At 46.5% G+C, this 13292-nt stretch overlaps 1 protein-coding gene across 1 annotated transcript in view; it reads right to left on the bottom strand.

The window, feature by feature from the left end:
- Positions 1-602: 602 nt before the first annotated feature.
- The window catches only part of PAPPA (pappalysin 1), a 177860-nt gene continuing 165170 nt past the window's right edge, over positions 603-13292 (bottom strand). The window contains exons 21-22 of the mRNA XM_009482689.2: positions 12568-12666; positions 603-710 (exon numbers count right to left, since the gene is read on the bottom strand). Of these exons, the coding sequence (XP_009480964.1) occupies positions 603-710; positions 12568-12666 (207 nt within the window). The remainder of the gene's footprint in view (positions 711-12567; positions 12667-13292) is intronic.

Here is a 13292-nt window from a genome sequence, read left to right as displayed (position 1 = left end):
ATCCCATGTCTCGAGCTGGCTGGGCGTCTGGCAAGTCACCTGCCAAGAGGCACAGCCCTGTGGAGATCCCACCCCAATCTCAGTGCCCCGAGCATGCGATCCCTTGGCATTCAGCATCAGAAAAGGCTCAGCTTGGAGTCCTCCAAAAGCACAGCCTCTTCCATGAACGGTCTCAGTTGTGAGTGCTGGAGAGGGGAAAGTGTTTTTGTGTTGATCATAATCTCTCACTCTTTCTCTCTTTCTCTACTTATTTCTATAAATATGTGTACATAAATAGCTTGTTTCTCGCCTTGAATCTAGATATGAACTGTTCAAATTAGGTGGGCATAACATGCTGTTTTGATACATGAAAGTCTTCTCGACTTGACTCTTGGTTGTTTGTTTCTTGTCATCACTATTTAAGATATAGTTAATACATAAACCCCTACTTTGAGTTCTCCTTGGACAAAAATTAAAGGCAGACTGGTTGAATTCTAAGAGTCCCTGGTGCAGAAATGCCATCCAGTTGAGCAGCTAAATGTTAAAAACGATACCAAAAGGGATGTGGTGTCTCTCCTAGCCTGCCTTGAGCAGTGCGGTCCTCCATTCCACGTCACTTGGCATTACCCAAGACTGAAGCCGCGGAGGTCTTTCTGATTGTGCTCTTGGGCGTTGGGGTCCCGGCAAGCACACTCTCCTTGTAGGTCACAGGACATAGGGAAGGGAGTAACCTGGGGAAGGAAACCAAAGACAAAAAGACATGAAGGAGGGTACACACCTACAGCACCCTGGAGAACAAATGAGACCTCTGGAGCAATACCTTCAGAGATCAGCTGCAGTCTTCAGCTGTGTTATTTTTTTTATAGTGATTTATTTTAGTGCTGAGCTGGTGGTGCACTGAGGCCTCAGGTGAGCTACCTGTCCATAACAGAGGCTGGAAAAGTGTAAAGAAGAACCTGTTCAACTCATGCAGTTCCTAGTCAGCAGACACTCCCTTAACAGTTCGCATCAGGCACATGAACATAGCTGGCTGGGGAGACATATACTTCTCAGGCAACTCTGGGGCTTTCTGGGGTATTTACCATGATGCTTTGATCACATTACACTGCCAACCTCTTCTGAAAAAAACCATCCTTACCGCAAAGGCTACAAACACTAAATGACAGCAAAGTTACAAACCCCTCATCTTACACAACCAGCGCAAACAATCACCAAACACGACTGGGTCCAGCAAGTCACAACTCATCTTCCCGTTGTACTCCTATCCAGCTCCAGCTTGGGGGTTTTGGTGAAACCTACTCCTGGGCCATAATCTCCCCTCTGTAGGGTACCACTTTGCAGTAAGGCCCTATGGCTTGTGTGCTGGTGCCATGCCTAAGTCCATTTGTGAACTTAATTATGAATGTTCCTGGTTTCAGTTCCTCAGGGCAGGAACTGAACCAAACACTACCTAGCAGATCAGTGAAGCTGTGATCCAGCAGAGAGACTTCTCTAAATACCTGTTGTGTTTAAGGTCAAGAGATGCAGCTAATGGGCACTGAGGAACAGCAAATGAATGCAAGTAAAAGACTGCTACGTGCATGAACTGTCATCTGTCCATGATCTCTCTGGAAAAGTGTGGGAAGGAGCTGAAACAATAGCCTGCAGTGCCTGGCTAGCAGAAGCTGATTTTGGCCTCTTGCATCATGGTATTTACATAAAGAAAAGGGGGTGGCAGTGGAACAGTGTCTTGCTTGCCCTGAAGTGAATTCCCAAGAATTTCTCCCATCTGCACAGACTAAGCGAATGACCTCCTTCACCTCCTTTACACTCCTTCCAAGACAGTGCCACAACCTGTTCAAACGTTCCGGCGAGGGTTGCACGCACGCGTTCCGTCTGCTTCCCTTGGCTTTGCTGCCACATGTTTGTTCTCTCTTTCACAAACACTTTTCTCCAGGCTATGAGGCCTGGGTCTGCCTGTTCCCTATGTATCATCAACAGCACATCTAGGAATGTGGACCAAGTACTATGCATGAACACATAGCCGTCATTTCCACCTAGACCTTCCATACGTGTCCCTGCATGTCCATCCTTAGCATGCCTTTCTCCTGACGCACACAAGAACAGGATGGAGAGGTGTGGATCTTTATTTCACAACTGGGGAGCCTAAGGCAGGGACATGCTGACAGAGACATTAAATAGCCAACGCTCATCACCAAATCAGGGTTTAGAGAGCCTCCTCCCCTTGCTTTTGACTTAATTCCCAGAAGACCTGACCCTCCAAGCAGAATAGGGTGATGACTGTTCATCAAGCCACAGCCTTGGTGACTTACAAGCTAAATAACCAACCAGTGAATAATCTGAATCTACAATTGTGCAAATGTGGAGGTTGCAAAGAGAAAAGATAGTCCAAAAAGTTACGAGCAAATGGATGCAAATAATTGGAAACTAAATAAGTTTATAAACTACAGAAAACAATAGCAGCTTAAGGGTCACTTGATCCAACAGAGGCCAGCCAGAGTAGGACTGTCTCATATCCCAGTGTTATGAATATTCTTAGATAGGAAAACAGAGACATCTGCAAACAATGGAGTTTGGGGAAGGGGCTGAGGAGAGATTGTTTAATGACTGATTTAAAATACTGGAAAGGAAAAAAGAAAAGATACATGAAAAAAATTTACTTTTTTTGTTCAGTGTAGAAGGAAACATTTTGGTTTAGATTATCTGCTGCAGTTCAGGTTTGACCTTTCCCTCCAAGACACACAAATAAAAAAGACTAATTCAGTGCAAAAGTTACGTCTTGAAATAAAAACTTACTTCACTTAGAAAATGCTCAAACAAAACATTTAAATATGTCTGGAGTTTTCCCTTTTTTTTTATTTTTTATCCTGAATCATTCAGTTCAATCTGGATTTGGCAATGATTTTGACTTAAAAAATCCTCCCTGTTGTACAGCAAAGCTACTGGTTGGAGGCGAGACCTGGGAACCTGATTCTTTCATTTGTCTTGATCAAGCTTTTTCCTCTCCTTGGCCTGGATTCACTGCGATTGTCTGTAACCATCTAACAAAGGCAATTAAGTGGCCCTTGCATTCAAAGGAGAGAGACAGGCTCATAGAGAAGGTAGACAGACATTTTGCATTGAACACAGGACAACCACACATCCAACTCAGGCATTTCAGTAAAGTGGCTGAAATTAGCCATGACAACCTACTGCACTTTGTCTCTGCTGCTGTCCATGCATAAGTGGGACAGTGAAACATGTTGCAGGCACAGAGATGCCATAAATGCTACCATTTCACTTGCAGGAACATCAGAGCCTAGAGGGCAAGTCCTGCGTGACTGTGTCTCCAAACTATCAGCTCACGTTCCCCTAACCTATTCTGTGGGTTGTGCTGAAATAGTGGCCTTAGAAACACAAATTGGCATGAGTGTGATGTTGACGTGAAGGGATCTACCTTCTTCATTCCCTCTCCTCCCATTTCCCCTTGTGAGTCCCTCATTTTCCCCTTTGCTTTCTTACAGGTCACCGTAAGCGTGTGCTCAGCGCTGGAGCAACCTGAACAAAAGGTGCATGTAAGAGACTAGATTGCTACTACATTGCAGCCAATTTCTGGGGAGAGGGAGCCACTAGAGAAGAAATGTCCTGCCATGTGTTGTCCTCTAGACACCCTCCAGTCTCCTAACAGCAGTCACAGACAGAAGTGCAGAAGCTTTCTCTCTGGGGCAGAGCGGTGGCCCCAAGAGCAGACAGTTTCATGGCTCAGCAGCAGTCACAGCAGTGGGTAGCCTGAGCATTTCTTCCTGATCAGATTAGCCTTATTCACTTTATGTCCCTTACAGAGGTCTTTTATGCAATTTGATTTTTACAGTGCTATTGTCCAGATAGATGAATTGTTTTGTCTTATGGCAGAGAGCTCCAGAGATCAGTTTTCTATTATGTGAAAAGGCAGAGATTTCTATGGGTAATGAGCACATCCACAGTCATATCAGACAAGACAAAATTCTCCAAACACTTAGCAGTAATACAGGGTTTCCACTTTAAACAACATCTACAACAAATACATATTTGGGTTCCCCAAGGACCTGATTTTCACAGGCATTTAGGGAATCAAACCCACACATAGCATATACTAGGATTGTCACAAATACCCAACTCGGAGAAACTGTAAAACCCCTATGACTGTCTTTTGCCTTGAGCTTGTACAGTGATAGCCCTCTGGAGCACAGAGCCATGAATAAAGCTGCTGGATGTGCTAGAAATAATAAATGCTGAACCTTTTTCTGAATGATAGCCCATTTAGGTGTGGAGCTCAGATATACATACTCCAAGACTAACTGCTTTTCTTTTTAAATAGGTCTGTGAAAGCCCAACTCATTAACAGAATATATGACCTGCACTGAAATTTCCAGACATCCCATTGTAAAGCCAGTGTTAAAGAATCAGCTCTTCTTCCTTCCACCTGCAAGTCCTGCGTTCACCCTACATCTATATCCCCTTTTAGAAAACCTGGCTAATATCTAGGAGGGCAGGGAGAAAAAGCTAAAAATTAAGCGTAGGGCCTGGCTCAGTCATTTGATGAAGTAGCGCATGATATTGTCTCCTCAGACTAACTAAAATAGGTTGAAAAAGGCACAACTGAAGAACACAGCTCTGCACGCCTACATGCACCCCCTACACACACACACACATCTCCTGGAGATGATCCAGAAGAGAGCCATGGCATAGATCGATAGCACTCAGGGGAATATGGATCACAACTGAACCGCACTGGACCACAGAGTATCTATCTTCAAGAGAAAACAGACACAACTTAAATCACGTCCGTCACCCCAGGAGCGTGCACTGCATGACACACCATGCTCTGAAAATAAACAAGAAATTACAGCAGGTGTAGGCTTATGGGCTAGCCAGCACAGACATCTGGGGTGTAACGCACAGGAGACCTGAGACACCTCCACCTTGACCAACTCACCACCCATGCTGTGTAGCATATGAACCCGTACTTCCATTTCCACAAAGGTAGGGGAGCCCCAAGCATCCTCTCCCAAGCTAGGCGATGAGACCTTGGATAAAACCCAAGCTCCATCTTGGAAACAGGGCAGCATTTGTCCTTGATGCCATGCTCCCGACTGTGGGAACAAAGACAACGATACAACAGACCAGTGCAGAACTGGGATCCAGGTCATGAAATGAGTGAGAGGTCACAAATCCTCACTACATGGCACCTATCTAAAGAGGCTGGTGACATCCCAAGACAGATCCTTACTGAGAAAGGCCAGTCTATAGGGAACTGGCGGGAATGTTGACAGGAGAAATCCCAGACAGGTACAGGGAGGGATGGGAAACAGTTCTGCAAAGGGTTGGAGCTCATCCCTCACACAGGCTCATATCAGCTTGACCCAGCTGTACCTCCCATCCAGTGCACTTCGGGCTGGTTCACAGCAGCACCAGGGCAGGCAGAATCAGGCCTGGGGAAGGGTCTGAGTTGGAGGCAGGGTGGGGAGCAGGGCAGGGGGGCTGCAAAGTGTTGGGAAACAGCCTGTTGTTAGATTTCAGCCCTGAAGTGTTTGCGAAATGTCCCAGACAAGCCTAACTGGAAATATGAAGGCCCTGCTGCAGACAGAGCCTCTGCGGGTGAACGCGGTGTGTCGAGATAAGCGTGGCAGGCCATGCTGAGTGTCGCAGCCCCGCGCCTCCCAAGACCCTCGCAGCTCAAACGCCGGGGAGTATTTTGTTCCCTGACATGGCCCTTGTGGGACAAAATTGCATCTTATAAGGGTCTTCTCAGTGGTTTTTGGCACTGAGGTCACCAGGGCTGTTTTGAGATAATGGAACAAGAGCGAGCCCCCTTTTAACTCTGGGGGCTGGTATGCAGGTTCACACCTAGGGCACTACTCCAGGGGGCCTGGGAAAGGCGAAGATGAAACTCACAGGAAACCTCCTCTCCGTGCAGCATGTACAGTTTTAAAGGCTTGAATTTTTGTTAACTCTCCTGCCATAAATTGGGCTTTCCCCCATTGAAGCCAGCAAGCCTGGTGTAACACGACATAACTCAACTAAACCCAACAGATGCGCCTCTCTCTTCATCGGGTATAAATTGGGAGCAGCCTCACCAGAACCGGTGGAAGCAGGATGGCCCAAAGCCAGCAGGGATCCCCGGGAAAGCCCTGCCCGCACGGATCCCCGCATCCCCGCCTGCCCGCTGAGCGAAGCGAGGGAGCCTGTTTGCCAAACCACATGGAGCTCAGTTACTCAGCAATCAGCTGCGCTTTCTACCCTCGTGCTACTGATTGTGCAAACATGAATGTAATTAGTCTAAATAATCACCAAAGATTTAATAGGAGCCAGACCACCCAGAGGCCAAATAGCTGGAGCAGGGAAGGTTTGTTCACTGGTTTTTGTAACACTTGCTAATGAAGTGAGGTCGGATAGCAAAGCAAACACCCTCCACTAGTACATCCCCTGGGAACACTGTATGTTGTGGGAAGCCCCATGTCCCTTGAAGCCAAGAACGTTCTCTCAGGATAGGCAACATGTGCTACTACCATCACTGCTTTTAATTTATCACCGCCTGGAAAGCCTCCCTGAGCGATTATGAAACCAAGTTCTGAGCCCCAAAATAAGCTCCTATCCCAACCAACCATGACTGAAAAAGCTCCTCACATGGCAAACAGCTAGCCACTGAGGCTGCACCCAACCGCTCATGGGTAAGTGAGTTCACCCACACGCCTGGGTGAACCAGTGTGCTTGGAGCACGCAGCAGTGCTCAGCCACTTCCAGAGGCATGAAGCAACACTCTGCATTGTATCCTTCCTTCCTCCATGCTCACCCACCATTCATTGTATCTCGCTAGCTAATTATAGAGCTGACAAACACACCCAGCTGGGGACATTCAAGTTGTTGGGAGCAGCATCGTGGCAGGAACATCAATTCTTCTGGATAAGCAGAATTTCCTTAGCTGGGGTGGTCATTCAGGCTGCTAATTGCATGAACTGCCTCAAAACCATGTTCTGCCAACAGAGCAAGACCTGAGATTCCCCAAGACAGGCCTGTGTTGCAGTTAGAGAGCTGGGAGAAGGTGCTTATTTCTCCAAAATACCAAGAAGTGGTTATTTCTGTTTTCTTAGCGGTAGGAGTGCGGCAGACCCCCCTTTCCAGGGAGGCAGGGACAGTCTTTGGAAATCCCTGCTGGAGCCAGCAGCAGCCCCTCAGTTCAAAGCTCCTTTCTTTAGGCCTTGAATTCTCGGCCATAAAGTCTCTGAAGAGGTTTTGATAACTTGCCTATCTTTTAGATAAGCAAAGCTTTGGATGAATCCCACACAGTCCTCTATCTACTGCAAGTCCTCATTTGTTTTCCGCCAAGGCACTTGCTGGTTTTCCTCTCCAAGGTGTTGGACAGAAATGTCAAGAGGCTGAAGGGGCAGCATTTGAGATGGGAATTCTTGCCAGGATGATTTTTCTTTTTCTATTCTAAGTGCTATGGGGGAAAGCCGTTGAGGGAAAACCCAAGTGATAACTGAATGAGACAGGTTTTTCTCACGGGAGCAGTAGGTTTACTCCTTATGTGATGAAAAGGAAAGGCAGAGAGGAAAGACAGATGCAAAGTTGCCCTTTTGAATGGTTTAAGTTGGGGGAATTTTAAAACAGCAAATTCTATTTAAATTTGCAGAGACCAGGCTGCAGGATCTTCAATTAAGCAAATCTGTCATCCAAGTCTGGAGCAAAATACATAAGCAGAGCCTAAAGAAAGACATTTCTAATTCTGCAAGGCCTTTATAGACAGCCTTGTCCAGGGGAAACTTGTAAAAGGGAAGTGGAAGAGAAAAGTAATGAAGGAGAACAGCAACTGGAAAGAAGATTTCCTGAAACAAATCAGAAAGAAATAGCCATAACCTCTCTCCCTGCAAAGTCGCGTGCCCCAGGAGTTCCTCGCAGGCGCCCACCAGCCCAGAGACAGCCAGTTATGCCCAGATTATTTATTTTTCTCACTTTAGCAGTGTCACGTATTTAATGTTTTAAAAAATGGTATCTTCTTTTATCTGTGGCAGGATACAAAGCAAGAAGCAGCTTCCTAGAGCAGCCAGGCAGAAAGGAGCTGGCAACCTGTGCTGGGTCAGGAGGGTAGGAAGATTAAAAGGAGACGGGATTTTGCTTTGTCCTTCACGGAAGACTTTATCCCCTCCAGATACACAACAGAAGCTTTCTCTCCCTTGGAGGTTGGCCGGCAATGGCCTTCCTGTCTCTCAAAGCTGCTCCTGGGTCATGCACAGGGCAAGCTGCGAGCAGCACAGCCCCGTCCTCTGCCCCAACTGCAAACCCTGCCGCTGGCCCCCTGCTCCCCACACAGCCCACCTGCCCGGTGCTGCACCGTCAGGCGCCCCAGGACACGCGTCCCTGCTTCCTTGGGTGGCATTCATCCCTGCACCAGCCCTGGCTTCTTGCCCGCTACAGGGAGATGCTGATCAATTAGCGCACAACAAATAATTAAGCTGATGAATGTCTCTTTTTCCCACTTGCTGACTGCAGTTGCCTGAAATTTATGCCCAGAATATGACTGAATTTATACGTTGCCATTTGTAGTATTCAAAAGAGGTCTTTAATGATTTCTTTTAAGCTCTCTAGCCTGATTGTGAATAGTGCAGGGCAAATACTCATTATTTCCTATCTAAGCAGCAGCGCTGATTTGTCGGTGGTTGGTCAGATAAGTCACACTGCTCTGTTCCCCTCTCGCTGCAGAAATGCACAAGGTCATTTGCTCAATGCAAAGGGAAAACATGGCCTAAGCAAATGCTGCATGGAAGACTCTTGTGCATTTTCAGGGCAACAAAACAGGAGCATGCAAAATCCCACATTAAGTAAGAGGGCTCAGAATTTAAGTGAATACGGGTTGAATAATTTTGCTTTCATGCAGCCTGGTTCACAGCATTGTGTGCAGCTGACAGTGCTTTTGGGAGGGTAGTGGGATTGCAGTGAAACTTAAGTCTTGACAGTTTGTGGACATTAAAGATCTGAAGCCAGCTCTTACTTGACTGTTAACTCCTGAATCTTCACATGATGCAATGTTAATCTTCAGCCCTTTCCTAAAATAATGTGCGGAGTTGCTATGTTCTGTTAAATGTGAACCATGTGTCACCTCAGCAATGGCTGCAACGGTGAAAAGATGATAAATCTAAAGCTTGTAAAATGTCCTGTGACATTTTGGGAGAAAAACAGGTGTTGCATAAATGTTAGACATTTATGGGTAAACTTGCAGGGGCTTTAAAAGACTGACACATCTGCCACATAGTATGTAACCCTGAAAGAAAAGGAGAAAAGCAGTCTCTTTCATGTGTCTCGCTCTTTCTACAACCGTATGAAAATACATCCTCATCTGGTATTGGAATTAACAGAGCTGGACTCACCCCTCCCTATGTCTCCTCCAGGTTTTTGGCTTTTACACCCAATATGTATTTTAAAACTATGCCTTTTTAAGTAGGTGGCAAACTGTGCTGGAAGGATTTGGTATGCGGAGTATTTTTATTCAGCTCCCTTTTCTCTCACCTTTCATTGTTTTTCCCTTTGGAATATCTCCTGTAACGCTCCACTCATAAACCTCTTCAAAGGGAGGACTGTATTTGAACAGCCTTGCCTGAAATCTGGTCTCAGTCAAAGGCCTCAGACGGGAAAAATAACTCGCAGAGCCGAGACCCGCGGCCCCACGGCTGCTGCCGCAGGTGTCAGCGGCCGCTTTGCAGGCAGAGAGGTGCTGCCTGCCGCCTCTTCAGCTTTGACGCTGCGGCCCTGCCGGCTGGGTTATTATTCCCTCCTTTACCCTATAAATGTAATAAACTGGGACTTAGCATCTTGCTTTTGGCATGGAAGGTCCAAGGAGAAGGTGATTTTCTCACTCCTCCCAAGTGCCTTGTTCAGCTTCTGGGATGTTGTTGGTGTTTTGGGAGAGAGAGATTTTGGAAGCTGAATGTGTGCCGAGGAAGTGATGGGTTCTGTGGTTCAGCCCTCAAACCGTGTGATCTCTAGGATGGATGTTTCTAAAGTACAAGCTAGGGCAAGTCTAATTCCCTGGTCACAAAGATACAGCTCCCAGTTAAGTCAGTGGAAGCAGACTTATCTCCAAAAAGCTACAAAACCTCCCTCTCCATGGGGAAAATGCGTCAGCCGTGTGACCAGCTGCCCGCCTCTGAACCACCTGCCCTTTGCATTGGGCACTTTTACCACAGAAATCAGTAACTGACTGGGCTACAAAGCGCTTTCCCCTTCTTGGGTGGTCACTTCTTTTCTGGGTGGCAGTGAAGCAGCAGATATTTTGAATGTGACTTGCCTGGCTGGTAAATGCTCACAACTCTGTGCAGATCCCACTCTGTCTCAACTCCCTGCCCAGCAATAAATTCTGCTTGAAAACCTTAATCCTATCTCTCTCCCCCTCAATTTGGCACTCACATCCCTTGTGTTTCAGTCCCGTCCCCACCCCAGCAATACGTTGTGCCCTTAGCTCCTGTCCTGATAGGGCTGGTTTGGGTCGGTCCCCTCCTGGCCACCTCACTTCCATTCCTCTGGCACCTCTTGGGATTTTTCATCCCCTGTTCTTAAGCCTGGAGGCAGCAAGATAAAGTTTCCCAGGCAGCCTGTTGTAGGAGGAGAAGACCTATGCCATGCTGAGCTACTGGCCACATCCAGCTCTGCCCTCCCAGCAGAGGCCAATGAGCAAGCTGTGCCTGCCCTTGGGCTGCTCCTCCCAAGGAGGTGGAAAATCAGCCAGAGAGAGGAATCTCTTCTTGGAGATGACACTAAAGAAGAGCCGCTGCCTGTCACCACACTTGTCTCTGCAGTGGTTTTTCCAGCAGGGAGCCCCGTACGGACTCTCCATGCCCTGCTCCACCCTTGGGGAACAGAGAAGCTCACCTGCCTGTGCTTCCCTCCCACCACGTGGCTCGCAGGTATACTAGCAAAAGAAACACAGCAATACAAGGAAAAAAGTGTCCAAAAAAGCACATTTAGGCAAACTACCTCTTCCCCCACCTCTTCTCCAGTGGAGAAATGAACTCCTTCCACTTGCCAAGACATGTCTACTTCCCTTCCCCAGTGTTCCCAGATAGGCCAGAGACAGCCCACAGTGCTGTACTGGTAAGAGATCTTTGGCTGAACCAAGGAAAAGAAACCTCCAGCAAAAGCTGTCTTAGAAAGGACTGTTGCCTGCAGAGAGGTCTTCAGTCCCTCAGCTGCGGTAGAGAGGACGTTCTTCCTCAGATGGGTGAAATGGATGATGTCATATGCTAAGCCCAAGATCCCTCTGTCTGTTCTCAAGTTTTTTTATTTATTAATATATATTTATCAGCTACTTAACACAGCTGGATTTTCTTCATTCTGATCTATGCTCAATTCTTGAAGACAAGGCAGAAATCTCAGATGGCAGAGGCTAAAATTTTCTTTCCTTTCTTTGGGAAACAAGTTCAAAATCTATCTAGAAACACACAAAATATTGTACTGCTTCAAACAACTCCATCGCTCATCTCCTGTCTCTAACAGTGGCCAGAAATGGGTGTTAAAAGAAGCACAAAAAAAGGGGGATGTGTGGAGGGATCCTTCCCCAGGCTCAAGCTGTCAATGGTTTAGATACTTCTGAGCCAAAAAGCTGCATCCAGATCACAGTGTCTAAGAGCCAGTCATGGAGCTAACCTCTACGAATATACCTATTCTCTTTTTGACTTCAAATATATTTCCGTTCTTAATAATACTCTGTGGCAATGCATCCTATCATTCAAATACACATTGTGCAAATAAGCACTTTCTTTCGCTTGTTTGGATTCTGCTTCCAGGTAATTACCATTTCACCCCCTCACTGCTGTGTGATAAGAAACTGGATTTTATTTTCCTAAGCATCCTCCCTGCATTAAATAATGTTTTTACAAATCTCTGCCACTAACCATGCCTACTGTCTCTTTTGCAAGATCTGCAGGTCCTGGTCTATGTGGTCTCTGTTTGTGCAGAAGATAGTTCACATGTTTGCTCAGCCCTGCTGCCCTGCTCCACTCCCCTCTCTGTCCCACTCTATCCTTCTGGAGGATGAGCAATGAGTATGTGGGTACACACAGATCCAAGTACAGACCTACAATGATGCTTTCATTTTGCTCTCTTTTCTTTTCCTAATGACTCCTAACCTTTAGTTTCCCCTCTGACCATTGAGGGTGGGTATCAGGACAGGCAAATACACCCTTCTCAGTGTTTCTGTGTGAAGGTCTCCTAAGCAGTAGGTGCAGCTTTTCTCATGAACATTCCCGAGGGTTTTGGAGGGAGCCAGCCTTTGCCTATAGAGAGGCTAGGGTTTATTTACAACAAGAATGAATGAACACCTCTGACTACTTCATTTAAGAATCTGCCTTGCACAGGTATAAGGCAGGTTATGATGGGAAATGCACATGCATATTAAGAGAGAACTTCAAAATGAACCAACAAGAACTCAGTGCTGAGCTGAGTGGTGAGCTGATGCCTGGACTGAAGGTCCTTCTGAGACCTTGGACTTCCCCTATTCTAGCAAAAATAAAATTTTCCCAGGCACACAGCAGCACTCACCAAAGAATTCCCAAGGAAAAGGGGAAGGGTCATCCCTACCTTTTTGGTCTTGACTGTTGAGGCACAGCAGTCCCCACCATCATAGTTGCAGAAGGCTCGGTTGTTGATGGAGTCACAGTAGTTGTCCCCCATGAAAGGCTGAAAAAGGAAAAAGCAGAAAAAGACTGAGAATGTGGATGTGGATAAAACCTGTAACAATATGTCAGAAGGAAAACATGAAGACATGAAGGAGCTGTATAGTTTGTAACATTACCAAGTGCCCTGAAAAGCAAGAGATAATTATTCCCCTCTCCCTTCAAAGCAGACAGAAAAAAGGGACACTAAATGGAAGGGAAATGAGCCCTTGTTGGCTTTTCACATCCCACATAAGATGATGCTTCAGGAATATTAATTTGACTAGGCCCAGAGACAGCACCAAGGCATCTAAAATTGTGGCACCTTTTGATAATTTTAAGCTAACCTTCCAAAACTGTGTGGGATAAGAAGAAGATTATGTATAGCAGCGAAACTGGCTTGCTTTTAATAGCTGTACTTTCCACCACAGTTCTCCTAACTATGCAACAAGTGTCAGCATTGAGGGCACAAAACATATCACGAAGAGAAATTGAAGTGGTCTGAGCTCAGCACAGGTACCATGTGCTCTCGTTCTCCAACCAGCACTGACTGCGTGTGACCTTGGCCATGACACATAATCTCCCTCCGCTCCACAGCTTAGAGCTGGGATAATGGCAATTATTCAGAGGGATGTTGTGGAGCGCTATTAA

This window comes from Pelecanus crispus, chromosome 9 (genome assembly GCF_030463565.1).
Source record: "Pelecanus crispus isolate bPelCri1 chromosome 9, bPelCri1.pri, whole genome shotgun sequence".
NCBI lineage: Eukaryota > Metazoa > Chordata > Aves > Pelecaniformes > Pelecanidae > Pelecanus > Pelecanus crispus.
The sequence above is the reverse complement of the archived record's forward strand: the minus strand, read 5'-3'. Positions and strand labels throughout refer to the sequence as shown.